Here is a 26,799-nt window from a genome sequence, read left to right on the forward strand (position 1 = left end):
GTGTTCTTTCAGTGTTTCTTTAGTAAAAGAAAGTTATGCTTCAGGAAAGTCTGAATACAGATATTCCCTGCTGCACATCCTTCACAGTCTAAAGCAAGATAGGTACAGCCTGGAAACTGGGAATCTCAGAAGAGACAATAACTAAATCTCTCTAAAACCATTCTTCGGTATTACTGACTTGCTTCACATAAGCATCATAGAGTTAATTAGCAGAAATTAAAAAGAAAAGCAAGAGTGTCATTGCAACCTCCTCTTGTGAGGATGGAGCTGTCAGTCTCTCAGGTGGTCAGATGATTCTCCTGGAATATCTACACAGACAGAAGAAAGAGGAACAGTGCATATCTCCAGTGAATGACTCTCAGAGAGGATTTTTTGGTTTTTACTATTTTTTAGGCCATCTGACCAAACCCAGCATTTTTGGCCTGCAGATCCCTCGTTGTGAATCTGTTTTTCTTTTTAGCATGAGCGACTTTTCAGTGAACTTGTTTACATGACCAAACATGTTGGCAGCAGCAAACTCAGCATGGAAATTCAGTAACTCTTCCTTTCTGGCAGTATGAGCAGACTTCAGTTGCAATCATGGAAGAGCAGAATTCTCAGGAGTTTAATGGCAGCTTTGGATGTGGATTTTTTTTTTTTTAATATTATTTGTGCAGATTTAGTTAAAAACAAGAAATTGTAATGAATAATGGTTTTGCTGAAATGCAATTCGTAACCATAAACTCCTTTGACCAAAATTCTTCAGGACAGATCTCTTTCCTTCAAGGTCAGTACGATGCTGGGTCATATTGCTGGAGCTGTGAGATCAGTATCTGCATTGCTTCTGCAAAAATTGTATTTGTCCTCTGTTTAAATAAATGCCACAGAGAGAAACAGTCAGTCATCAGCCATCTCTGCCCATATTCTCTCAGTGTGTTTTGTCAGTTCTTGCTCAACTTTGAAGACACTTTTTAACTGGCTGAAAACAGAGCGTAAAAGCAAAGATTTTATCTCTTTCTTGCTGAAATTGTTTTACCACAGACAATGTAGACATGAGGATTATATTCACTGGTAACTAATGAACAAGGAGCATCAGTGTAATGAAGACTAAGAGTTCAGTCTAAAATGCCAAGGCCCTTCTTCATAAAAGACTAGTTTCTTTATAGGCACTTTGACAAAGGGTAGTGGTGTGTAAGTCTTCCTTTGGCAGATGTTTACTGTGGATGTTTGGGAGAATGAGATAGCTATTCCATTTGTAAATATAAAAAAGTTTGTTGGAAAGATAGTAAATATTTCTAGAACCAAGGACAAAGTATGGCTGGTATTCAGAGGACCTGGCTAACATGATTGCCTGAAGCTTAACTCAGATGTGGCTGTTGCTAACAAACAAAGCGTAGAAGAATTTCAGGAACTGAGAACTAAAGATTAAGGTAATTTAAGCTCCCAACATTTCAAAGCATACAAAGCAAGTCAAAGGAGGAAAAGATCACCATGGATTACACACAACTTAATGAATATCTCTGCTTTTTGTGGTCAGTGTAGCCAAACCAAGCAAATATACTATTTCAATTCAAAAGGAGAAGACATAAAATATAAAAATGCCAACATATAGAAAAATGTCTTACATGCTCCCAAATAAATGTGGTACACTCTCTGAGAAAACAGATGTTTCCAACAAAGAAGTTCAAAGAAAGACAATAGTACAAGAAAAATAACCACCTGAGAAAAAAAAGGGAATCAGAAGATTGTAGCCTTACTTTCAGAAGAAACAAAAGTTCTAAAACACAAAATAAGGATTCATAAAACATGAAATAAAACATATGAATTGAAGGAAACTACTGTTTTTGACTCACAGTAAATGATAAGAAACTGATCAAAACAACTTATTACACCACAACAGGATACTATGAAATTCACTGCAACTACATCTAACAACCAAAACAGCTGCAAGCTGCAAAAACACTGGGCATTCATGCACTCACTGATAAAAATTCACATGAGTACTATAAACATTGTTCTGAGAAACAAAAAAAAAAAGGAAAAAAAAGGCATTTTCCCAACATGCCTCCTCAGTTTTTCAGATCTGTTACTTCAGATTCACTGAAAAACCTTTCCCTTCTGCATTTCTTTATAAACACAGCACTACCTTTTCTTGTAACACAAAGGGAGTTTGCCCAGCTGGAGAGGAGGGCAGATGTCGTGTGAGGCTTGGGCTTCCATGTGGTTTTCTTTCTCTGATCAAAGCAGTGGTTCTTCAGTTTGCTCTTCTGTGCCCCACCTTCCAAGTATAAGGAAGAGATGGGAGCTTATCTTCCTTTCTTTCAGTTGCCTTCCTTCTCCATAACCAGCAAGTGAGCATTTTCAAGGAGCTCTGTGTTTCATCCCTCACTCCTCAGCTTAGCCCTACCCTAAAACTAGTCTAACCTTCTTGGCTTAAGGTTGGGTATGATCTTCATAGGACCAACACATGCACTCATGCCTTGTTCTCCTCATTTATGCCAGATTTCTCCTTGGAATCCAAGCACATATGGAGTCTGTAGGGATCCCACTGCTCTAGCCATGTGTTTAGTTTAGACTGATGATTAAGAAGGAAAAGATCTGGGAACATGGTGTTCCTGTTGAATCAAAACTCAGCATCCTACAAAGGGGAAGACAAATACTGTCTTGACAGAAATGTCTCTGTAATAGAGTCTCCCTTCTCAGTTACTTGTCAATGAGAACCTAGTACAACTATGTTAAACATAAAGATCCACCCAAAAGAATGCAAAATGCATTCTGTCCTTCAGCTTCTGCCTTCCATTTGGAAGCCCAACTAATTTTGGTTTAGTAATTATCTCAGGTCTTCTACTTTTGCTTTTCTTTTTGGCCATAATCTAAGTCTAGGGAAGATCTTTCATTAATACTGTTTTATGAAAACTTTGTTTGACTCAAAGATTACAACTAAGCCTTCTGATTCCTATTGTCAGCCCTCATTTATCCTATGTACTTTGTCAGGATCCTGAGTGCAGGAGCAGGCCTTAATAGGCCAACAATCCTCACCTGCCCAACTCGCAAGGGCTCAGGAGCCCCACTTAAACTGAGCCCTGGGGCTTCAGACCATGCCTGACCTATGTATTAGGAGTATGGGTCTCCAGCTCAGTCATGACTGTGTCAAGCCATGTTCATCAGGACCTGGAGTTATAGACTGACTTCCTAGCTTGAGCTCAGTCTTTTCTTACCAGTATGGACCTGTATGGCAATCACTAGGTTATATCTGACCCGAGTTCTCCTCATTGCACCTGACCCTAACCTGTGGACTGCCTTCCCAGCTTGACCTTGGACCTGCTTTGTTGCTTGCCTGTACATCCTGGCTGAATGTGGTGTGCCCTGCTTGCTTTGCTCAGGTACTGTGGGCAGTGAGGCTCTGCCCTACCAGCTGTGTTATCATGCTTGGCTCCTGCCCCTGATGGAGCAGCCAGCCCACTGCTCCCAATGCCTTCTGTTTTACCTTCAAAATAAACCCGGGATTTCTACAAAAATACGCCGCCTGACAAAACTAAGTGAAACGTTTTTTTCTTTGTTAATGCTACAAAATCCCATGATTAATTCTCTGATTCTATTCATTAAATATTATTTCTTTTGGATTCAACAGACTTCTATTTTCTCCTGTGGTTTGCAAGCTGAATTAAGTCTCACCAGGTATATGTTCTCATTTCAATATGCAGAGTATTAGTTCTTTCTCCTTATTACCCTTTCTCACAAATTCTTTCCCCTTATTATTAACAGTCCTCATGACTGGAATTTAGCTTGAAACCCTTCTAAAGCTGAGAACAGTTGCTTCCCTCCCCCCTCAAAGAGCTGCTGCTAAAACTAACTAACCAATCAAACCCTCAGCTGAGCTATTTGCTGTGTCCTTTCCTATACTATGCCAAAGGTTAAGCATAACACTGATTTTATGCAGATTAGGATCTAGCCAAAAAATATTACAAATCACTTTGTCTGGTGTTATGCCTTAGCTTTCAAAGGCCTTGTGTTTATTATAATAACTCCTCAATTTTTCTAGATTCTTCTTTTCATAACCATAGTCTCAGGCCTATGCTTAACATAGAGGAGAAGACCCATGGTTGGGTCTTTTAACCTGCTTGGTTAAATCATAAACCCTCCTCCCTTTCCAACTCCAACAGTTCAGAGAAAAGACAGGTTTCCTAAGTAGAAATAAGTCCCACATTCCAATCCCTTTTCCTCAGAATCTTAAGTGCAAATGCAGGCTTTACACTTAGCACACTGCCAAGCCATGTATTCACACAGTCGCATATTAATTTGTACTGAAATCCTTCTCTTTGACATCTAGGTTGGTATTTTAAAGAAAATAGGCTCTCTGTGGTAACTATTTCATTTCCCATCATTACCACTAACCTCGAGATAAGAAAATGCAATATAGCCATGCTTGAGTCTTTTTAGCTCCACAAGAGGTTTGTTCCCTTATAGATCAACTGGGACCTCACCACCTGTAAGAATAGAAAGAATGGCAGTTAGTCAAGAGAACTGTCCCAGGGATAATTAGCTATTCATTAGCTATGTAGCTATTCATGTCGACATCTTTCATCAGAACTACACTAACGGGTATTTAAACTTCGTGAAAGGTAATGAAATCCTCATTCAACTGAATTCAAGTGCAAAACCCGGCAGTCGGGGGTTTTGCTCAGGTTGGCTCTGCCTGCGGTGCCGGGCGCCATCTTGTGTCGCTTTTGGGCCTTTAGTTCAATGGGCATTAAAACAATAATTTTAAAAAAAGCAGCATGGCCTACGGTGTAGTTGCTCTGTGCCAGAGAACTTATATCATATGCTGACTCTTGTGGGCTCTCAGCAGTGTCTCTTTTCACTAACGATATCTGCAGCTTCGTGCACTTAGTCATCAGCTGTCCTGAATATAACCCAGAACACCAGCTTCTAACACTTTTAACACCAAACATAGCAGGATAAGCCATCATAAATTTAATTTTGCAGTGGCTTTTATATACTGCCTCACATATACCTACTACATCCCACAGGAAAAATGGCAGAAGATCCTACGTGTATATACTTATTTACATCTCAAAAAAGAAATGTAATTGCTTTAGCTTCTTTCATTTTTTATTGGGCATCCCTTTTTAAATCCTATTTTAGCCTTCTTTTTTTAACTACAGTTGGATGAATGTGAATTTTGGCCACTGCTGCTTTCTCTATGAGAAACAGTGGTTATCTCATGACTTTGGGAATAGAGCCATTTAGTAGTAAGTTTTCATTTCACAAATAACACTACGCAGTTACTGAATTAACTAACACAGAGCACATCACGCCACACAGTTCCTGAATTCAGGCAAACACGTTCTGCACACACAAATTCTCCCAACGTCATTGCGGTGCTGTCACTGAATGGCACACATCTGGCCAGACAATTTTTTTTCTCAATTTAAATGATCTTTTGGCTTCATTAAAGGATTTTACCCAGTAGATCATAGAACAACAGAATGTTAAGGGGTTGGAATGAACCTTGAAGATCATCTAGTTCCAACACCACCCCCCCCGACATGGGATAATAAGAACATAATATTTCCTAATAATTTAATTAAATAGAAATAAGTCAGTCAGTCATGTTTATGTATTAGCATATACTGGTTTTTAAATACATGTATATCAGTTGTTGGAGGCTGTTACACAACCCAGTAGCCTCTACTGGTATTTCCCTCGACGCAGCCCCCGTCCAAGCACAGCAGTTTGGGTCTCTCCCCCCGCGAAGGAACCGAGAGCCCCTCGGCGCCGCCGCCATTTCAAACGACCGCCGCCCCCGCCGACGAGTGCGCGCGCGCCCGAGCCAAGATGGCGGCCGGCCAAGGCCGCCCGCCCGGATGCGCGCCCACGCGGCCGGCAGCTTGGCTGGCCGGAAGGCCGCGAGGACCGGTTGCCGGTGGGGGCGATGGCGGGGGGCGGGCAGCGGGGCGGGACCGCGGCACCCGCCGCCTCCCGGCGCTGCGCGCGGGCTGGAGAGGAGCGGGCCGCCCGCCCGCCCGCCCTCCGCTCCCCCCCGCTGAAGGCAAGTAAGGGGCTCCGGCGCCGGGAAGACCGGTTTGGCGGGCGAGGCGCGTCTCACCTGGAGCAGCACGAGTCCGGCGGGCGGTGGAGGGAGGAGACCCCAGTGGGGAGCAGCACGAGTCCGGCGGGCGGTGGAGGGAGGAGACCCCAGTGGGGGTGAACGGGTCTGGTAACCATTACGGGTGTCCCCAAAAGCTGCGAGTTACAATGGGGTCTGGAAACGGAGAGTAAGAATGAGGAAACTCCTGAGTGTTTCCTCTTTTCGTGTAACCCGGAGCTAAGGCTGCTCTTCTGACCACTGCTCAAGGGCAGGATCAAAATCCGCAGCTGTTTACCTTCTTAAATCCGCTGCTGTTTTAATAGTGCTTGTGCTTTCAGTATGTAATTGCCTTCCGAAGATTTATTTTCTTCGAAGGCGACAACTCGTGAGCCAGCTTGGCAATACCGAACTGCTGGAAAAAACATCCAGTGGCTTATTTGCTGCGTAAACGTGGACTCGGGGGTTCGAGTGTTACCCAGTAGATTAACAACTTCTTACACAAATTTTTCAGGTGTCCTGCTAAAACTATTGACTCACGGTATCAAAGGGAAATAATGCAGTTAAGTTATATAGAAGGATCAGCTAAACAAGTAGCGATCATAGACATAAGTAATGGTATTCTCAGGTATTTACTATTCTTTCCCAGGTGTTTAATATCCTTGCATGCGTGACTGTTTTAACCACCATGAACGCAAAAGTGTGAGGGCCAGAACAATTTCTCCAGGGCTACCCTGACCAGATTCTGTAAGGTCAGGATTAAGGATACCCTTCAAGATTGCTAACCAAATAGTCGAGCTCAGAAAGGGTGATTTAGAAAGGGGTAGTGATTTTTTTTTTTTATTGCTTATGGTAAAAGTCTCATACTTCCATGAATTGTCATTGTTCTGTATGCATAATTCATTCTTAAATATGCGTTTCTGCCTAATGTTTTAAGGCTTAATGCGTTCTCTTAAAACAGCATTACATAGATGGATTTTACCCCTCTCTTAAAAAAGGTAGGAAAAGTAAAAGCCCAAGTCTGAAAAAGCCTGTTTGTTAGGGGAGCCCTAATCAGCTGCAGTGGTTCTCCCTGCCCTGAGCAAGGGCCGTTTTGAGGGAAAGAGGTGATGACTTTGTATGGAGGTACTTCGGCTGGAGTGTTTGTGACTGGATTGAAGAGTGTTTCCAGTCACCTAGATCCCACGCTGATAGCTGGAGATTTGAAGAGCTAAAATTAGGCCCAGTAGTATCTGTGGTGCTCCAATAATTTGTACTTTTCCTGAAAAGTGCCAGTGTAGGGGTGTCTGGTTTGTTCTGCATTGAGGCATTGAACAGTAGAGGTGTGCAGCTCCATTCCTCTGGAAGGGCTGTGGCAACTGTCCACACAGGGACAGCAGGAATACAGTTAGGTGCAAGGAACATGCTTATAGTACCTTCACGTGTGCAAATACATACCTTTGGTACATATCTTCTGATGTTCTAATTGAAAACATATGGTTCATAGGTAGGCACTCCGCTAGAGCTTAATACAACTGGACATTGCTACACCACAAACAAGCAGTGATGTTCCTGTTACTGGCTGTCTAGCAGCACGTTTGTCTTGCTACATCAAAGAACTTTCCAAACTTTAATATTTATAGAAAATCTTGTGTTATCCCACCCTGCATCTAGAGACACTGAGGGCAAATGGGGTAAGTAATCTGTTCAATTGATGACTTTTGTTGTCTTCACTCTGTCTTTTGTCTGGGTATATCCTGACAGCCAGCAGGCTCTAGAATAGCCAGAGCCATCAATAGAGCTCTGTAGGTCCTTACCATTAACCTGTCACTGGCAGAGTACTGTCATTTTCTATGAAGCAGAGAGAACTTGAGTCTTCAGAAATTGCTGTGTGTGCTGTTTAAACTAAAGTGTAATGAAAAGTTATAGAAAGTTAAGTTACAAGAACCAAGGTTCATCTGTGTCTCCTCTTTCCCAAGCTGTACTAAATGTTTGTGTCACCTTTTGTTCCAGGTGCAGAGCATGGAGAATGATGAACTTCCGCCAGAGGATGGGATGGATTGGTGTGGGGCTGTACTTGTTAGCAAGTGCTGCGGCTTTTTATTATGTCTTTGAAATCAATGAGACTTACAACAAACTAGCACTGGAGCACATTCAGCAACATCCGAAGGAGCCACAGGAAGGAACCACATGGACGCACTCCTTAAAAGTACGACTGCTATCCTTGCCTTTTTGGCTGTGGACTATAATATTTTTAATACCATATTTACAGATGTTCTTGTTTCTCTATTCCTGTACAAGAGCTGACCCCAAAACTGTTGGGTACTGCATCATTCCTATCTGCTTGGCTGTTATTTGCAATCGTCATCAAACATTTGTGAAGGCCTCTAATCAGATCAGTAGATTACAACTGATTGACACTTAGCTCAAGTTCTAGTTTCTCTTGCTGTTTTGAAGCAATTGCATATGCCTGATCTAATCACAAGACTGAAGTTCTGAGTGAAGGCCGGAAAGAGCCTTTTCTTTCAAACTGATAAGCAATGAAGAGAGTGACTGTTTTCTATTTAAAAAAAAAAAAGTAACTATAAAGGTTTTTTAATTATGGGTCTATCAAGCGGCCAGAGTGGGAGAGCCCTGTGTGACATGTGATGGAAGTATTCCTCATTTTGCCTTAATGATGCAAAATCACAACACTCCATCTGAAACGTCCTGTGGGGAAACGAGTTTCTGGTCCACAACTTTACTCCTCTGTGCAAAAAAGTGATTTCCTATGTTTTCCCTTGGAGTAAAATCAATGAAAAGATGCTGCTTTTGTGGTAAATGTAAAAGGAAAAAAATATGAGAACGTGATTATAAAAGCTGCACTTAACACAATTCTTTTTCTTTTTTCTTTTTGCTAATATCTACATCAGTGCTGTTTTTAATGAATTTTTTAAAAATAAGTTTAGATATAAAAACAGGAAGCAAAGAATAAAGTTTGTGCAAACATTTAAAGGGAAAAAGTACTGTTTTTCCTGTGGTAGCCTACTTTTTTTCAGTGACCACAACAGTGTAGTAAGTAGGCAGTGAGGAGTGGCATAAGCCTGGAGCTTGGTGCTTTAAGCTGTTTTCCTATGACATCAAAAACAGCTTATGCTGTAATTGGCCTGTAGTCTGCACAAAAATTCTTTTATGTTTTCTTCTATTATCTCACTTGATAAAATTGCTGACATTTATGACCATTCTAACTTCACTCCAGACAGGTTGCAAAACCATGTTCTGGGAGCACTGTCATAATTAGGAATTTGGGAATTGAATTTGGGAAAGTTAACTGGTATTACGTTGGAGAGATGCTAGAAACAGGTTGTAAGACAAGTAATCATGGTTCTTCTAGAAATTCAAAGAAGTAAGATACTTTCTTCTCGTTCTTGTAATGAATGCAAATTTCTTCTGTCACACTGAAATTTTGCTGAGATTTCTTGTCATAATCTCAACCTCTATTTTTCAGTGCTGTTTTGGCATAGCTTTTAAGTCTAACTGCTGTATTGTATATTTTGAATAAGAGTGAAATCTCTTCTTTTCTCTTGTCCCTTTTTACTTCTTAGAATAACTAAATCTTTGACCCAGCCATGATGGAAGTAACTTTACAAATATGAAAACAGTGCAAAATACACTCTTTAGAAGCAGTAGGCCCAAAAGAATTATGAGCTAAACTCCTCAATTATAATTTCAACTGTATGTGATTGTCCATACCCAATCATCACAAATGATAATCCATTTCTGATTGCATTAAGGGAATCCTGGGAATATCAGCTTTCTCTCACTTTGGAAAGAGAACACTATTTTCAGTTTTGCTGTGTTTAAGCATGGCAGTTACAACACCTTAAACTTTCTGCTTGCATTTGGAGATGTTTTGAGACACTGGTTTCAATTGTCAGCATCGGTGCTTGGACCTGAAAACAATGTAGCCTTTACAAGAAGGTTTTGAGTTCTAAGTGCAATATGAAAAGGAGGGAGCTGCCATCTCAGTATGCTGGAGTAAGAGTAAATTATGAACTCTGATGAGTAGTTATTATCTTTGGAATCAGAGCTTTTAAGTTGTGTTGTTTCTCAACTTTTAAAATCACCATGCTATTTATCTATAAAATAAAAACTTTTCAAAGTTTATAAACAGAAGTCTGTTAATGCAGATGCATATCAAAGGCTTTTCTTTTTTGGTTTTGGGTTGGGTTTTTTTGTGTATGTTTGTTGCCAGACAGCAGTGCTGGCTGCCAGCTGCTGTAGTTGTCCTTCCCTCAGGATGTGTGTTCAGTTCATCTTTTTTGTTGTCCTTTTATGCTCTGTGCCCTTGTTGGTAGCATGGAGTTTTGGGACTGGCTGGATAAAACCAAATCCCTTTGTCATTTCTTCACCTATGTATAACAAAGAGATACCTCTGGCCGGACTGTTTGTAACTTGGTGCCGTAGTTTTAATCTGAGCAGTTAAATCTGTGTCCAAATGGAAATATTTAAAGAGTTATTTAAAGAATTAAAGAGGAAGCATAAAAAATAGAAAATGGTAGTAAGAACTGCCTAAGTTTCTGTTGTGCAAGCATGTGACCCTTAGCAAACTCATCAGCATGCCTGGTGGGATGAGCCAAGCTGTCTGGATGTGGAGCACGTGCTGAGCACAGTGGTGACTTACAGAAAGGCTGTTTGTGTTTGTAGACTTTTCCGTCAGAAGCCTGGCTTTGGATTACAGGTGTTGGCAGTCATGAGCTTTTCAACTAACTACAGAAAGATACAAAATTAATTTAAGCAAATGCTGTGTCTGTAAGGACTTGAGTTGAAGTTGAAAGCAGCAGTGGAGAGAATTAGTTTCAACTATCAGCATAGTATATAGGAATACTAGACAATAGGAGTAGGAGAAGAGCAAAGTTAGCTCTGCTGATGCTTCCAGCACTTTTGGCACCAGGAGAACATCAAGAGATGAAGTCTTACTGACAGGGTAAGTAAAGACTATACAAATTAATAATAAATTGGGTTTTATTGTAGTCTCTTAAAAAAAGAAGTAGTGAAATAACTTTGAAGCTTAATTATTATGAAGATTTGTAGGTAGTGTCAATGCTAATTAGTTCTGAATCACAAAAGATAACTGCCTGTAACACAAATTGACATAATCTACAAGCTTTTGGGATAATCAAGCTCAAGTAAATTTTACAACCTCTTTAAGGACTACAATACTTCTCAATTAGTTCTTGATCATAACTGGCAGATAATGGCACAAGTATGTTTCTAGGGCAGTGGCATTAATCTAGTATAAGATTAGCTTATGCTAGAACTTGCTTATACAAATCTATTTAGTTGTTTTCACTGACTAGGCAGCAAAGATGAATTACTGTAACTTTCACTTGGGGTGGGAAAGCTATTTTTACTCATAGTCTTTTGACTGAAAATGAGTTACCTCAAACCTGATCTTGAAGAGCTTCCTACAGCAGAAGCTGGAATAATAGAAGCAGTAACAAAGTCCTCAGAAGATTGCTAAACTCTACTAGCTTAGTAATAATTCAGAGCTTTAACTTTCTGCCAACAAAGTGAGTAGTTGTAGCACAAGGGTGATTAATATTCATCTGTGTGCCACCTACCCTGGATTTCTTTTTATTGCATTTTGTCTCAAGATAAAGCATTGGCAGACTGCTTGAACATCACGTGGGCAGTCTCAGTTTCTTTAGCTGCTTGACCTTCACCTGACAGTGCCTTCCTGTCTGCCACGTATGTGTTTGTGAGTGCTACTGAGCCTGTTCTTCACTTCCTGCCATGGGGAGTAGGTCTAATGAAGAGCATAGCATCAGGCTGCAGCCCTTCAAACTTGGGACCGAAGTAAGTTGCAATAAATATGTTCCTTATGACATGTCTCTTCCAGCAGCAAAGTAAAACTGCAAGCTTGGTTCTTAATTAAAAATATAAAGATTGACTTATCCCTGGAACAAAACTTTCCAGTTTGTGCAGGATACCTATTAACTCCCCATATTTTCTCTTGCCTAGTCCATTGTTTTCTTAAATGGATGTTCTCTAGTTTATTATTCTATTAGTTTCTAAAAAAAATGCTGCTTTTCACGTGCCAGTCTTTGAGAACCTGTTTTCTATATATGACCTAATGCATGAAAGCAGTTTAATAACTTTATCACATAGTTAAATTTTAAGAACGGACTCAGCTCTCCTTAAGGCTAACCCTATGGTGCAGGTTTCTTCTGGGAGGAAAGAACATGCTACAGCCATAAGAAGGTACTTCTGCTCAAGTCAGTCCTCAGAGTAGAACTCATGACTAATACATTTGGCTAGTGGTTGTGCCCAAAACCACTCTTCAGTTGTTTACACCCCTGAGTGTTAGCCTCTTTACCACATGTTAAGCCCTATGATGTCCTAACTGCCAGATTACTCTCTATTTTATAGAGAACCTGATATTTGTAATACATTGTGTATAAATGAACTTTTAAGCTTGAGTGAGTGGGAGTTACATAGGGGCTGCAATGGGTGAATTGCATTCAAACCCTTTAATGAAAATGATGACAGTGGACCTTTCTCCTGGGAACTAGAAAAGGTCTTGCAGTTTTAGACAATGCCCCAGTTATTGGGCATAATGGAATTGGCCCCTTTCCCTCACAGAACTATCTATGTGCCTCATAAATATACTTGTGATTTTAAACTTTTTAAACAGAGAACACTGCAACCTGTTAAATTCCTTTGTGGATTTAGCCTCAAAGTTGTTTGAACCAGCAAATTCAGTATTTGAAAGAAGTAACAACAGTATGTCATAATCCCAGTCTTCGACATTTTTGCTGTTCTGTTTTGTAACTAGTAAAAGTAGTTGGTTCTCATCTAAATGCTACCAGGAGTTTAGTATCACTTCAGCTCTTAATTCAATACAAACATACCAGCATTCTCCCGCTTTATTTTAGTAAGGAAATCCGTTGAGCCCCCATGAGGCTAGTAAAACCAACTTCTATTAGTAAGGCATACAAACTGCACTAAACAGTGCAAGTGTGGTGAACTGAGCTTGTTCTGTGTCAGCCTGAAATTTGGTTAGGTACAAAAGCACTACATGTCTCTTGAGATAAAGGATTTGCCATCACTCTTCCATCAGAGCTTACCTCCTCTACCTACAATGCAGGGGCCACAGGTGATTTAGGGGCTCCCCAGAAGGGGTTCAGAACTCAACTGTAGGGTAAGTCCTGAAAGGGGTTGGAAGGGTGGGAAACCGCATTACGCTGAAGTTTCCTGTGCCAGGTAACGTTGCAACAATTCCCAGAAAAATGAAGTTCTCTGTTTAGGGCACTTCAGTCACAAGCAAACTTACAGTTTAGAATTGCATAAGGTCCCATGAAGTTCCAGTGCCCTTTTCCTCACATGAAAGTTTCTGTGGCTACAATAAGGACTAGAAAAGATTCTTAAAAGGCAGAAACTTGAGTGGTTGTTTTTGACCCAATGTTCATCAGTATCTTCCGGAGCTCAGGTGCAGCTGACAGCTGACAGCTGTGTCCAGGCTGACAGAAAAAAGTATCCCATTACTAGAGTGTTACCTGCATTTAGTCCTGTGCTAGTAAAGTTAGAGTTTGTTGCTTTAGGCCAGAGGTTTTCAGCCCTTGATATGCCAGTGGACTGCTTACATATATGTAAAAGCCACAGATTCTTGCCTAACATTAAACGTTGCTTTTCAGCCCTCCCACAGTTCAAACCATTGCTGGGGTGTTAAGTCTGCAGGGGGGACAAGGAAAGAAAAGGGAAAATGCTGCTCTCAGATGTAGCTGTACAACAAGCTTCCAAAGCTGCAGAACAGAGCTCATAAAAGATGAGGCTATTTTTTTGTACTAAGCGTTGCCTTTGCCATTTTGATAAGCCACTTCCTGCAATAAATTATCTACCCCACAACACTTTAAGCATTTTATCATTTTAAGATTTTGCAGCTTGACAAAAAATCAGAATTTATTTGTGTAATACCCTCTCACCCTAGGTCCTCAGCAACTAAACCTCCCTAGTCTTCCGAGTTGGTCTTTTCTCCTTAGATATGACTCTGTCCTATCTGCCAATAAAATACTTCCTTAGAATAAGAGTACATAAAGATGTCAATGATACGTTTACTGGACCTCATTTCTGACTCCCCCCCTCCCACCATTTCAAATGAATGCAGACAATTTTGTCCTCGTAAAAATTATTAATTTATTCCCATATTTTGTCCTCTGTATACAAGTCACAAGATTTGCTCACTTTCCATAATACATAAAAAAAATTTGTCAGCAGAACACATGAAAATTAACCCCCAAAATGTTTTTCCTACTATTAAGTCAGGCAGTTAACTTCTGCGAGAGAAGACTCAGTCTCTATGGACTGGCTATCAGGAGTGTTTTATACCTGTTCACAGAAGCATGCACCAAACAAAAACTAGGAACTAAAGCAGCATTGACAACTTGCCCCTTGCAAGAAGATTGTTACACTAATGACATTCTGCATGCTGCATTATCATTAAAAAAAGATCATGCTGCTTAGCAGAGGGATTGGGTTATGCTGATTCATACAGCCAAGAACTGTTACACATAATGTACTCACAGGTGTTGCTGAAGTATTTAGACCTTCTCCTCCTCTAAAATAAACTACAGGAACCAGTGTAGAACACCACTACATTTCCCTTAGTTTATGTCCAATTTTGGTTTTAGAAAGCTTTTCAGAAAAACCACTCTGCTTTCTTTTTTCTTGTTTTTAGGTAATGTTGGGAGTTCTGCATTAGGAGAATATTAAGCTGTGATGTTCCCTTGACTTAGCTACCAAATGAGCTTAAAAATCAACCTGGGTAAAACTCAGTGAGGGAAGTAAGTATATAAAGATTGAATGCTGCATGAAAAAAAGAGGCAGGGGAAAAAAGCTATTTGGAGAAAACAGGCTTAGGACAAACAGTGGTTTTTGACTTGTGGAATAGTAATTATCAAAGTCACACTGACTTGTCACTTTCCTGGCCGATATGAAACCTGAGTTTTTGAAACCAAGATTCCCAAGTCTTTGTATCTACTTTGTCTGACTTCTTCCAGGAAAATACTTGATTGATGGGTGACTAAGCCTTTCAGGTAGGCAAAAATAATCTTCCATTGTACAGGAATAGACAGAGTCCTACACATGTTTTTTAATTTCGATACTGTAGTGGTCACATATTGCTTCCTCTCCATGCAAATTCTCTTGTACCATTTTAAGCTCATATTTGAAAAAATAACTTTCCAGACTTTATTGCTTTATTTTAAAAGTTAAGGTCACATGAAGAAATACTGTGACATGGAAGAAGTCAATAAAAACATGTAGCAATCAGACTTTTAAGAAAAGTTTTGTATTTGTCAACTAGTTTGCTAAAAAGTACTGTCAGTGTAACACTGTCACCCCATAAACAACACGCTGCTCACGCCCAGGCGCATCCTTTCCATACAGCTTCCATATCAAAACAGTGTTGGGATGGGCGTTTCGGTTTTAAAACAGGAGCAGCAGCGCCGTAGGAGCCGTCCCGGGCACCGGGCCCGGGGCACTTACAGTCGGTTCAGCGGAGCGGGGCTGTCTAAGCGCACACCCGCCGCACAGCGCCGCCCTCACGGCTGCTGCACCTTCGTCCGCTTCGGGGGCGGGTCATCGCCGCTCGCCGCCGTGTCCACGTTGTTTTCGTCCTCGCCTTCATCCTCTTCGTCGTCGTCCTCCTCGTCGTCGTCATCCCCGAGAGCACCTGCCGGGGTTGCAGCGGGTGAGCGGCGGCGGTGTCCCGTGTCGCGGAGCGCCCCGGCCGCGCCCGCCCCCGCCCACTCACCGCGCCCGTCGGCGCCGCCCGCCGCCTCCCGCTCCTTCCTGCACCAGCGGCGGGCAAAGCAGCCCACACCCGCTCCTGCAGCTCGGACAGGGCCCCTCGCAAGCCCGCGCAGCTGCGCGGCTCGCCCCCTCCGCCGCCGGTACGGCACTCAGCACGTCCTCGTCCGCGACCGTCGCGGCCAGCGCAGCTCCGCGCACCACGCTCGGTGCGGCCGCGGGCTCCGCCATTGCCGCCTCTCCGCCCACAGTGCCCGGCCCGCCCGCCCCGCCGGTCACGTGCCCGCCGCGCGCCCGGCCCCGACGCAACCGCCCCCGGTCACGTGGGGCGCGCGCGATTCCGCTTCGCCGTGGCGCCCCCTGGCGCCTCCCCGCGCCCGGTTTCCGCCGCGCTTCGCGGCCCCGCGCAGCCGCGGAACATGGAGGCGGCGGCTCCCGAGGGCGCCGAGCCGGGCACGGCGGCGGCCGCGGCGCCGAGGAGCCCGTGGTGTCCCTGGCGGAGGTGCTGGCGGAGAAGGGAGCTGGAGAAGGAAGCGCGGGCCGTGCTTAGGGGGCTAGCGACCACGAGCGCTGGCAGCTAACTATCAGGTGGGGGCGGGCCGGGGGGCCGCGGGCTGGGGGAGTGGGCGGGGCCCGGGGCCGGGGTGGGGCAGAGGGCGGGGCGCGGGGCGGGGTCCGTCCCTCCCCTCTCCCCCCGGCGCCCCCTCATCCCGCGGGCGGTCGGTCGGTGTCTCCCGCAGGGGCAGCGCGGTGAAGCGGCAGGCGCTGTAACGCCTGCAGCACCTGCACGCCGCCCGCGCGGAGCCGGCGGGGATCTGCCTGGCCTGCAGCTACGAGTGCCACGGCACGCACCGGCTCTTCGAGCTGTACACGAAGAGGTACGGACGGGACGGGACGGGACGGGACGGGACGGGACGGGAACGGGGGTGAAAGGGCGAGGCGGCGGGGCTCGCGTCGCCGGCGGCGGGAAGGGGGGGGGAGCACGCGCCCCCTCAGCCGCCAGCGGGTCCCTCACAGCTCCCGTGGCTCCCAATAAACTCCTGGGAATTGTTATGAACACAAAACCCAGTGCGTTCTCGGTTAATAAACCCCCCTGAAACGCTGCGTTTTTCTTTCCAGGAATTTCCGCTGTGACTGTGGGAATAGCAAGTTCAAGAATCTGCAGTGCAAGTTATTCCCGGTGAGTTCAGGCGGGTTTTCAGACGTTCAGAGTCAAAATAACACACTCCTGGGAGGCTGGTGCCTCGCCTCAGCCGGTGCTGACTCATGCGACGCCTCCAGCCTTCCTAGCAAGTTAAGAAAGGAGGGAGTATTACAGCAGGAGAGGGACCAAAGGGAAATGTTGAGAGGAGAGGGAACGTTTGGTCCTTGTCATCCGTGAATGCAGCAATTGCTGTGCTGCCAGCAGCATGTTGAGGTGTCTGCACTGATATATCTCATTAGTTTTAAGCTGGTTTCAGAAGAATCTTTTGGGCTGCAGTTTTGAAGTTGTGTTAAGGAGATTTAAGGCTGTGCTGCTGTCAAAGAGACAGTTTCCTTTCCTTCTTAGTGCCCTAATATTTTTTGACAGGTTGTCACCAGAGCCTACTGATGTTTTTTACTGTATTAAGGTGCCTATGCTTTCATACTTGGTGGGTGTTTTGAACTTGCCAAGTAGTTGGTAATCTGTGAAGCAGTGACAGGACACTGCTTAGCTTGCCTGCAGTGTTGCTCCCAGGATAATAACAGTCCAAATGTAGAAACAGTCAGTGGTTTTGTGTATGTCCGTTTTATTCTGGGAGAACTGGGAGGGATCCAGAGCTAGTCAGCTAAGCTGCAGTGCAGTGATCCCTGCAGAGACAGGTGTGACAAGTTTAACATGTTAGTGTTTCTCATTTAAATGAATCCATTTAGTGAAATGGATCAAGTGGTTTTTCCTTCTGCATCAGTCCAGTGCAAAATCAGCTGTACAGGTTAAGTGAACTTCAGCATTTGTCCATTAATCTGTCTGACACAGTTGTTACAAAGGTGGGCAGACTGTTTTTCCTCTTTGCTTTTCAACTTCAGCATTCCTCACATGCCCTGTTTGTTGCTCACTTTACAGCACAGGTGTCTGGATAATATGTTTCTTCTTGGATATTCAGGCTGATGAATGTGATGATTGCTTTTAGGAATTAAGGTGGAACAGAAATTGGTTTTTTCCAGATTATGCATATTTTCTGTCTTTTGTTTTTCACTGCATTGTCTATTAAGACACTTCTTCCTTCCTCCCAGGAAAAGGGCAAGGTGAATGCAGGAAATAAATATAATGACAATTTCTACGGATTATACTGTACTTGTAAAAGACCTTATCCTGATCCTGAAGATGAGGTAAGAAATACAAAACACAGTAGCAGTCGTATATAGATGGTATTTATGCAAGATACTGTGTAAAGAGTGGTCACTGAGCTGCTTCGTAAGGAAGATCCCACTTTAAGAAATCTTAAGTTCCATATTGGTTGTCATGTGCTGTATAAAGGTAATTAATTCTTTTCTTTTTTTTTTGATGGTAAAATATGTATATGCCTTAAAGGCATATGAGGAGGACAAACCATCATTTGGACAAAGTGGTGCTGCAGTTCTCTGCTTTCCCCTCTCTGGAGTTGTAGAGTTCCCTCAGGGGATGGGTTTCTCATCATCTTGAGAAACATGTGAGTGCAGAATAAGCACATTGCACATGCTAGGAGAGACCAGAACCTGCTTCTGGTGCCTGCAGCTGTACTCTCACAAGGCTTCTGGGATGGGGAGAGTCTGTCTTGTAGCACTGGCTTTAGCTTTCCTTTACAGTAGCCAGAACATTTTTTGTCTGTTTGAAGTACTAAAACACAGCACTGGGTTTGCATGTGCTGTTTGCAGTCAGAGAAGTCAGGTGTTTTAAAGAATAAGGAAGGCACAAGTCTTTCACATACGAACAAAAGTATTTTATAAACTCACCTCTGTAAAGTGCAGAGATAGCTAAACATCCCTGAAGAGGTCATTAATAATTGTTTCATAACAAAGCAGTTTGTACTGAGCTGCATCGTGACCAGTTAAGTTCGTATTCTGGCATTCCTATACAGTCCTGTTGACATCATGAGTATCAGTATCTTCCTTCTGTTGAGCTGCCTGTTCATGCATTTCTGTTTACAGGAAGAAAGATACCAGTAATGTATTAACTTTTATCAGCTCTTTGTGTGAGAAAGTCTTGCCCTGCTGGGAAAACAGATTTTGTAATAATAAATGGGAATTTCCTCAGCCTTCTTAGTATGACAGATGACATGAGCTGTTGAACCTGGGGGAAGTAAACTGACTGGTGAAGCACTAACTACTTATTAATGGCAGCTCCCTGTGGGGGGTGAAGAGGGAAATGCAATTCACCCGAGCAGACTTTATATAATACTGCAGTTTGAGGCTTGTGAAAGATTCTGGAGGCTGTTATTAATGCTAATAATATGACTGTTCATCTAGATTCCAGATGAGATGATCCAATGCATAGTTTGTGAAGACTGGTTCCATGGAAGGGTAAGGAAACCATAAATAGCAGAATTGCCATTTGCACAGAAATGAGTTAGTGCTGGTTAGTTGTGTGTGGTTGTTTTTACTTGGGAAGTTTGCTGTGGTTCTCAAAACAGAGTATTACATGAGTTTTAAGGTATTTGTTTTCATTCTATGCAAAGGAACATTGAAAGTCTAATCTTGCACTGCTGTCCAGTCCAGAAACACTAGGAAGAGTCCTACCTTTTTGAAGGTTACCACTTTGGAATAAAGTAATAGCTTTATAGCTGTCTCTTTAATTAGAAAACTCAGATCAGTACAGTCGGTGAGGAAAAGATTCTTACTGAGGCACACCATTATCAACTACCTGAATAGTTCTTCATTCAAAATAATGCCTTCTAAACTTCTAATTCATTTAAGTAGCACATTCATTAATGTGCTGTTCGTTCCTGATTTGGAACTTTGGGAAAATGTTTTAAAAGCAGCCCAGCACTGTGGTGAGTGTCCTACATAATGGGTAAGCAGTAAGAATTCAGCCTCTTGTGCCTCAAAGGGCACGAGTGAAATTTCATGTTTGAAGTTGCAAGATCAAAGAGTACTAAAAAATGATGATTGGCTTCAGTTATGTGTTCTGTAGATAAACTGTTGGATTCTTTTGGTTAAGTGTGGGAATGAAGACTCTTGTGCTGCACACTGTGAACTTTAAAGGAATGCTTTTAAAAAGAAAGCCACTAAGTGCTTTTGATTGCCCAAATAGTTCTCACCAGTTTATGGAGAGCTTTGGGAGCTAATTCTTGAGTTACGTATGTTATCAGTATGAAGACTTTACAGTCTTTTACATGTGAGGAAGGAACTGTAAAAAGTCATTTAAGAGTTGAAATGTGCAGTATGCAAGAGCTATCTTTACCTTTCCTATGTTTGGGACAGTTTAGCAGAATATTATTTAGAAATGAGATTTCTGGGTATGTGGAAGGCATAAAAGGGTGTAGACAAACAAAATTATTTGAGTTTTTCCCTGGAGTTTTTATCAGCTCTTTCCAGTCTTCACATTGTTCTAATAGTCATTGTAGAAAGTTAGGAGAAGTGTTTGCTTGTTCTGAAAATGTGATGGCAGATGATGTTTTCCTTCCTCTAAACCTGGAGTTGAGTCTGTTAATTTGCAGCAGATGCTTCACTACTGTGTGCTTGTTTCTGACAGCATCTTGGTGCCGTTCCCCCTGAAAGTGGAGACTTCCATGAAATGGTGTGCCAGGCCTGCATGAAGCATTGCCATTTCCTATGGGCTTATGCATCGCAATTAGCAGGTAAAGCAAATCAGATCTTAAACTGTGATACCCTCTTCCCTCTCCTAGGGCTTCCTAGATTTTGGGAAGCAGAGTGTTTTAGAATGGGGTATGAGAGGTGAAGGAGACTATGGTGAAAGAAGGAGCAGTTTCTTTCTATACCTCAGTCACTGTGTGTTTGGACAGCTTACAGTGTATCCAGGACCTTGCAGTGTATGAGGGGATCTAGATGCTCTCCAACACTGCACTGTGAAGCAGAGAGAACATCTGTGGTGGCCTGTATGTTGTCTGGCACAATATTTTCACTTATGTGGATATGTATCTTCCAGTTCCTCCTTTGACCAAAGTGAACTCTCTTGAAGATGAAGGGATTGTCCTGAAGATTGAGGAAAGTGAAGAGCAGAAAAAAGAAATAAAAAAAGAAAGTGGAGTGGAACACCAAGACACAAAGGAGGAAAAGCAAACGGAACAGTTCAATGAACCATCCACCAGCTCTGGGTCTGCCTGTCCTGAGGTAAAGTGTGCCTTCTTTTCTGGCCTGCACAGCTTTATACTGCTGATAGGTGAGGTGAAGCCCACCTCGCTCTGCACAGGCTCAGGGAAGGGGTGAATGCATCCAGTCTGTTCCCGTGTTCCTCTTCAGTCACTGACACTTCAGACGCGCAGTCTCTGTGGAGCACAGTGTAGGATGTGGGACGGGGCTGTCCAAGGATGTGGTGTCTGTTTGCAGATGGGTTAGATCCGTCCCTTCTTGTCAGCCAACTGGCCTGGACACTGAGGGGACTTCTGTTTGTTATTACACAGGGGTATTATGTGTTGTAACTGCACTTGTGTGATGGTCCAGCTCTGAGTTCTTAAACACTTACAGCTATTGCAGGAAATTTCTACAGAAATTTCTAGTGGAAATTGCTAAAACCACATCAGAATCCTCATGTGGATGGTTATACAGGTTTTTTATAAAAATAAATGTCTTTGAGACAAAAGAAAAATCTTGCCTAAGGAAATGGACGTGCCAGAAAGAACGGAGTGTCTTTGAAGTGATGTTACAGGGTGCTGAACAGCCTCATTTTAATTCAGGTAGTTACTAAGAGTGAGGAACCAGTCTGCAAGCTGAAGGAGCTCCAAAGCAAGCCATTCTTGAAAAAAGATACTGCTACCTTTTGGCCATCGAACTGGAGGAGCAAATTATGCACCTGTGAAGACTGTTTGGTATGTATGCTCTCTTCATTACCATCACTGCTCTGGGAGAGGCAGGGAGGAGCTCCCAGAGAATCTTTGAAGAGCTGTAGGTAAAATCTGTGTAAATGTTCTTACTCTGCATATAAACACTGAAAAACCCCTTCATGCCACCTAAAGAAACACACTGATTCCTGTGAATTAATATAGCACAAAGGAGCTTCTAAACGTTTGTATTTTCTTTGTTGTTTAAATCTAGGATTGCTTTGGAAGTTGGTGTGGGGAAATGTCTGAAATGCTGGATACAAATTTACCTGATAATTGCTGTTCTTTGTGACCTTGAACACAAAAAGGACTGGGGGAGAGCATCTCCCACCTGAGAAGTTTTGTCATGTAAAAGTAAATTTTACTTTATTTTCCAGAAAATGTATTCAGACCTTGAAGTCCAGTTCCTGACAGACGAATGTGACACTGTCTTGGCTTACGAAAACAAAGGTACCAGTGACCAAGAGACGGAGAGAAGAGATCCTTTAATGGACACCCTTAACAGCATGAACAGAGTTCAGCAAGTGGAACTCATCTGCGGTAAATACAACTTCATTTTTAGAATATGCCTTAACACTTTAACTGAACAGCTTCCCACAAGACATTAGTATCAGGTCTTGCAGTGTAGTGTCAAAGCTATTTTTGAAGTAACATGCAGACTGACAGGTTGCACACCTCAGCCAGGATTACTCTGGAGAAGTCGGTCCTCTCTGGCCCATTCTTACAACTTCACCTTAGAGCAAGACACTAGATGGTGTGGGAACCTTCACCCAGTTTAACATCTTAGGTACTGTATTGATTGTAATGTATTTAATGTGTATATTTAACGTTCATTTGCACTTATGCTGTCTAGCTTATTTATCTTACCCTGTTCTGCTGTTTGGCAATCTCCTGGCTAGAGAGTGCCAGTCAGGTGTCCCCTGCAGCTCTGCTGCAGAGAATATTGACAAAGCATTGCTGAGGTATTTTATACCTGGAGCTGTGTTTCCCTCTTGGGTGAGGGCTCTGCACTCTGGAGAGGACAGTTGGCCAATCCCGAGTTACAGGCTGGAACTTTCTGCCACAACCTACGCTGGCTTTTGCAGTGTCTTTTAATTAATTGTACTAATTCATTCACTGAACTCTATACATTGCTCTGAAATCAACACAAACAGATAGTCACACTGCATGGGTTACTCTCAAATTATTAGGCTTCTCATGTTTACCTGGACTTGTCTTTTTAATTATTATTAATTATAATCCAGTTCAAGCCTAGATTTGTCTGAAATAAACCTAATGAGTGACAAGGAGTAGAACAAGTTGTCTGCTTGAGTCAGTGTTAAACTAAAACTGGATATCTTACTGTTTTTTTGTTTTTCTTTGCTTTTGCTTTGCCATTCAGAATACAATGATTTAAAGACGGAACTGACAGACTATCTCAGGAGGTTTGCAGATGAGGGAACGGTAAGGAGCAACTTCCAGAATTTGTTTATCAGAAAATGTGTTTTAAAGAATTGTTGAGGGCTGGGTGCTGAATACTATGATGCTGTGTTGTAATATTTTTTCCTGTCTCTTGGAGTTGCTGGTGCTGCAGTAGAAATTAGAAATTCCTGATTTCATTGGAATGTAACAGTTATATTTCCTTAATGACATTGCTGAGAGGTAACGGGGACTTTACAGAAATCTGTTTGCAAAGTACTAAGAGCAGTTCTTACATTTAAAGGAAACTCCTGTTGCTCTAGGAGAAGTAGTCAGAGAAAAAAAGTTCTTAAATTTTCTGTTTTTTCTTAGATTGAATTTAAACCCTTAGAAGAATAAAGACTACCTATGATTGTCAGTCTTGTCAGTTGTTTTCCTGCAGGAATGCACCTGTTATTATTCATTAACACTTGCATTTTGGTGGCAGATTTGCTGGATTGCCATTCATAGTTACATAGGAATGAGACTGAAGTGAGCTAATGAAGATCTTTCTTTGTGTTAAATTTTCTTATGGTAAAATCAAGAGGTCAAAGTACCACTGGGAGCTTTGCTCCATGTGTTTGTTCTGCCTTAGGGGAACTCGTTTCCCTGTTTGTATTCTCTGTAGTAGAATTTGGGCATTAATCGTCTCCTTTGGGTGCAACAGAAGAGCTGTATCAGAGAAACTTCAGGATATTTGCTTTCCTGTGCTTTGTGTATTGCATGTGGGGGTAAAAAACGGGATCCTTTAATTGAGCTCTTGCACCGCACCAAAACTTGGGTTTCGTGCTCTTCTAGGTGGTTAAAAGAGAAGACATTCAGCACTTCTTTGAAGAGTTTCAGTCACGGAAAAGGCGACGGACTAACAGGATGCAGTACTACTGTAGTTAGACTGAGAGGGTTTGGGTCTGAAAGGACCACTGGGAAAACAATATTCACTGGCAAACAGAAGAGGCATCTTCAGTATCTCAGTATATCAGCTTCTCATCAAAATCCAGCTGTCCAAGAAACATCTTCATTTTGTCTCCTACTTTATTTGTAGCAACTAAAACATGTTCTTAAAAGGTTCTTACCATTGCAGTTAGAGGGATTTTGGTACCGATCGACTTTGCATTCCCCCAAAAGCCAGCCTTGTCTCCAGGGAGAGTTGGCTTGTTACCAGAACAGTGTGTCACTGTTTGTTCCCTGTAGCCTTTCACCCTTTAGCCTCCTGTCAGTGCCTAGAGCTGTAGGCTGTGCTAAACCCACGTGGGCTCTGCCTGCCCTGCCCTCCCCTCTCTGCAGTGCAGGCAACGAGCTCCTTGCTTTCCTGCTGTAAATGGCTCTGTCTCGCCCTTTGGGGTGCAGCAATTCTGGCCAGGGCTTCCTGCACCCAGGAGGTGTCTGTTCCTGTGCAGGGCTCGTGGCTCCTCAGTGGCTGGAGCGGGCAGAGTTGTGGCTGTGGGTGACCCACGGGTCCCTCCAGGGCAGCCAAACCACGTGTCACTGCTGCCTGCTCGCTCACTGCTGGGGAAGCGCTCCCTGGGCAGGTCAGAAATGGGGAATCAGAGGTTAGGCTTGATGCAACAGAATGTTCTATCTGGTTTTATACATTCAAAAACCTGTTTCTAATATTGTACAGTGATATTTTACATGAAAAAAATTGTCACACGATCTCAATTCACTTATTAGAATATAAACAATATCTAGGAGGAGGTACTGAATTACAAACTAAGCATGGGGGGTTTGTTATAGGACTTGTAATGTGCTTTGAGTTCAAAAACTAGCCTACAGCAAATTATTCTACTTCATAAATGTTGCTGAAAACCCTGAAGCATCCTGGTATTTTGCTACAGTATGAAACATGATCTTTTTATAACCACTGTGATAAGCATGGGAGATGTTTCACTGACTTTTAAGACTCTACACTTAGCTGCAATTAAGAATTGACTTTTTGTAATTTTTGGAGCCTAATGTAGTTTTTAGTTTTCTTTATCCTCAGCCCCCAAAACATACATTAAAGTTCTAGTTTTTGAGGATTTCTATACCGTGGGGTACTATTCTGCTTCTATGTTAATGATTTTTGAGAACAAAGACCTTTATCATTCTCACTATTAACTGTTTCTGACCACTTTATTTACAAAAACTAGTTGTAGCATAGAGGATCAGCTCATCCGTTTCATAGAATTACAGAATATGCTGAGTTAGAAGGGACCCATCAGGATCATCAATTCCAATTCCTGGCCCTGCACAGGGCACCCCAAGAATCCCACCATGTGCCTGAAGCATTGTCAAATGCTTCTTGAACTCTGTCAGGCTTGGGGCCGTGCCCACTTTCCTGGGGAGCCTGTTCCAGTGCCCAAACACCCTCATACCCAACCTAAACCTCACCTGACTCAGCTTCAGGTCATTCCCTCAAGTCCTGTCACTGGTCATAGTAGAGAAGAGATCAGTTCTTGCCCGTCTTCTTTCCTTTGTGAGAAAGTTGTGGACTGCCACACTGTCTGTCCTCAGTCTCCTCCAGGCTGAACAGACCAAGTGCCCTCAGCTGCCCCTCTTATGGCTTCCCTTCCAGCACTTACCATCTTTCTTGCCCTCCTCTGGACACCTCCATAGCTATTAATATCTGTTCTTTTATTGTTGGCCACCCAAAACTGCCCCAATATTCCAAAGGTGAGGCCACCCAGTGCAGAGCAGAAGCAGGGACAATCGCCTCCCTCGACGACGCTGGCGATGCTTTGCCTGATGCACCCCAGGACACGGTTGGCCCTCCCCGCTGCCAGGGCACTGCTCACTCATTCCAACTTGGCATTGATCAGAACCCTCAGGTCCCTTTCCTAGTTGCTTTTAAATTTAACTCCAGGTATTGTACATGCTGTTTTTTGGTAGCAACTGTTACAGGAGTTGTAACTGCACATCTAATTACAATATAAAAAGAATTAAAGAACTGTTCAATCTGTACTGTCTTGTTTTTTCTCACTGCTGCTGTAGTGTTTTGTTTCCAAGATCCAGGCAGACACAGGGAGCCCAGTGATGACCAAGATACATCCCAGGGGCTGAGTCAAGCCCAGGATTCCTAGACCTTTGCCTCCACCTAACCCAGGTGTGAAACAAGGGCTTGCATCCTGCCAGCAAGTACAGGAAAAAGCAGGATGGGGGTATGTTTGCTCTGTATTGCTGTTTTTGTAGTTCACTGAAGGGGTGAGGGAGAGGGGGCCCAGAGGCAATCATTGTCCTGGGTTCCAGCTCGGAGCTCAGATCACCCTGAACCCAACACCTCGCTGTTCCAAGCTGTGTTGTTCTCCACAATAAATACACACAAGGAGGCCCCAGGGCACACAGAAGTGCTGCAGTGAGGCCCAGCCCCAGCCCCACTGTGCTCATGCACCTCTGCTCTGTGTCAGATCGTAATTCACAGTATTTTGCTCTTGTACATCAAAGTGAGACCAGTCAAGCGCCTGGATGACACTGCTGAACTTCAGTCATCACTCTGAACCAATGAGACACTTGTTTGTGAATGAGATGTAATGAACAGTCAGCCAGTGCAGCAAA

The 26,799-nt window shown here is 43.0% G+C and overlaps 3 protein-coding genes across 3 annotated transcripts; 2 read left to right on the forward strand and 1 right to left on the reverse strand.

Annotated features, from left to right (window-relative positions):
• The first annotated feature begins 7,609 nt into the window (after positions 1 to 7,609).
• TMEM251 (transmembrane protein 251) lies at positions 7,610 to 10,571 on the forward strand. Its single transcript, XM_018082997.3, has 2 exons — positions 7,610 to 7,740; positions 8,060 to 10,571. Exons 1-2 carry the CDS (start codon positions 7,736 to 7,738, stop codon positions 8,469 to 8,471), a joined length of 417 nt encoding a protein of 138 aa, XP_017938486.1. The 5' UTR covers positions 7,610 to 7,735; the 3' UTR covers positions 8,472 to 10,571.
• A 3,630-nt stretch (positions 10,572 to 14,201) lies between these two features.
• On the reverse strand, positions 14,202 to 16,066 carry LOC115307920 (protein BFR2-like). Its single transcript, XM_029964138.1, is given in 4 exon segments — positions 14,202 to 15,758; positions 15,840 to 15,882; positions 15,885 to 15,986; positions 16,040 to 16,066. Coding segments are annotated over 4 exon segments (303 nt in total). The 3' UTR covers positions 14,202 to 15,627.
• Positions 16,067 to 16,254: 188 nt separating this feature from the next.
• On the forward strand, positions 16,255 to 24,862 carry UBR7 (ubiquitin protein ligase E3 component n-recognin 7 (putative)). The gene is given in 13 exon segments (XM_029964139.1): positions 16,255 to 16,337; positions 16,576 to 16,603; positions 16,605 to 16,629; positions 16,632 to 16,713; positions 16,955 to 17,015; positions 18,089 to 18,184; positions 19,301 to 19,354; positions 20,526 to 20,631; positions 20,940 to 21,124; positions 21,688 to 21,819; positions 22,209 to 22,371; positions 23,213 to 23,274; positions 24,067 to 24,862. Coding segments are annotated over 13 exon segments (1,170 nt in total). The 3' UTR covers positions 24,160 to 24,862.
• The last annotated feature ends 1,937 nt before the right edge of the window (positions 24,863 to 26,799 follow it).

This window comes from Manacus vitellinus, unplaced genomic scaffold, assembly GCF_001715985.3.
Source record: "Manacus vitellinus isolate BGI_N305 unplaced genomic scaffold, ASM171598v3 scaffold_6_pilon, whole genome shotgun sequence".
NCBI classification, from domain to species: Eukaryota; Metazoa; Chordata; class Aves; order Passeriformes; family Pipridae; genus Manacus; species Manacus vitellinus.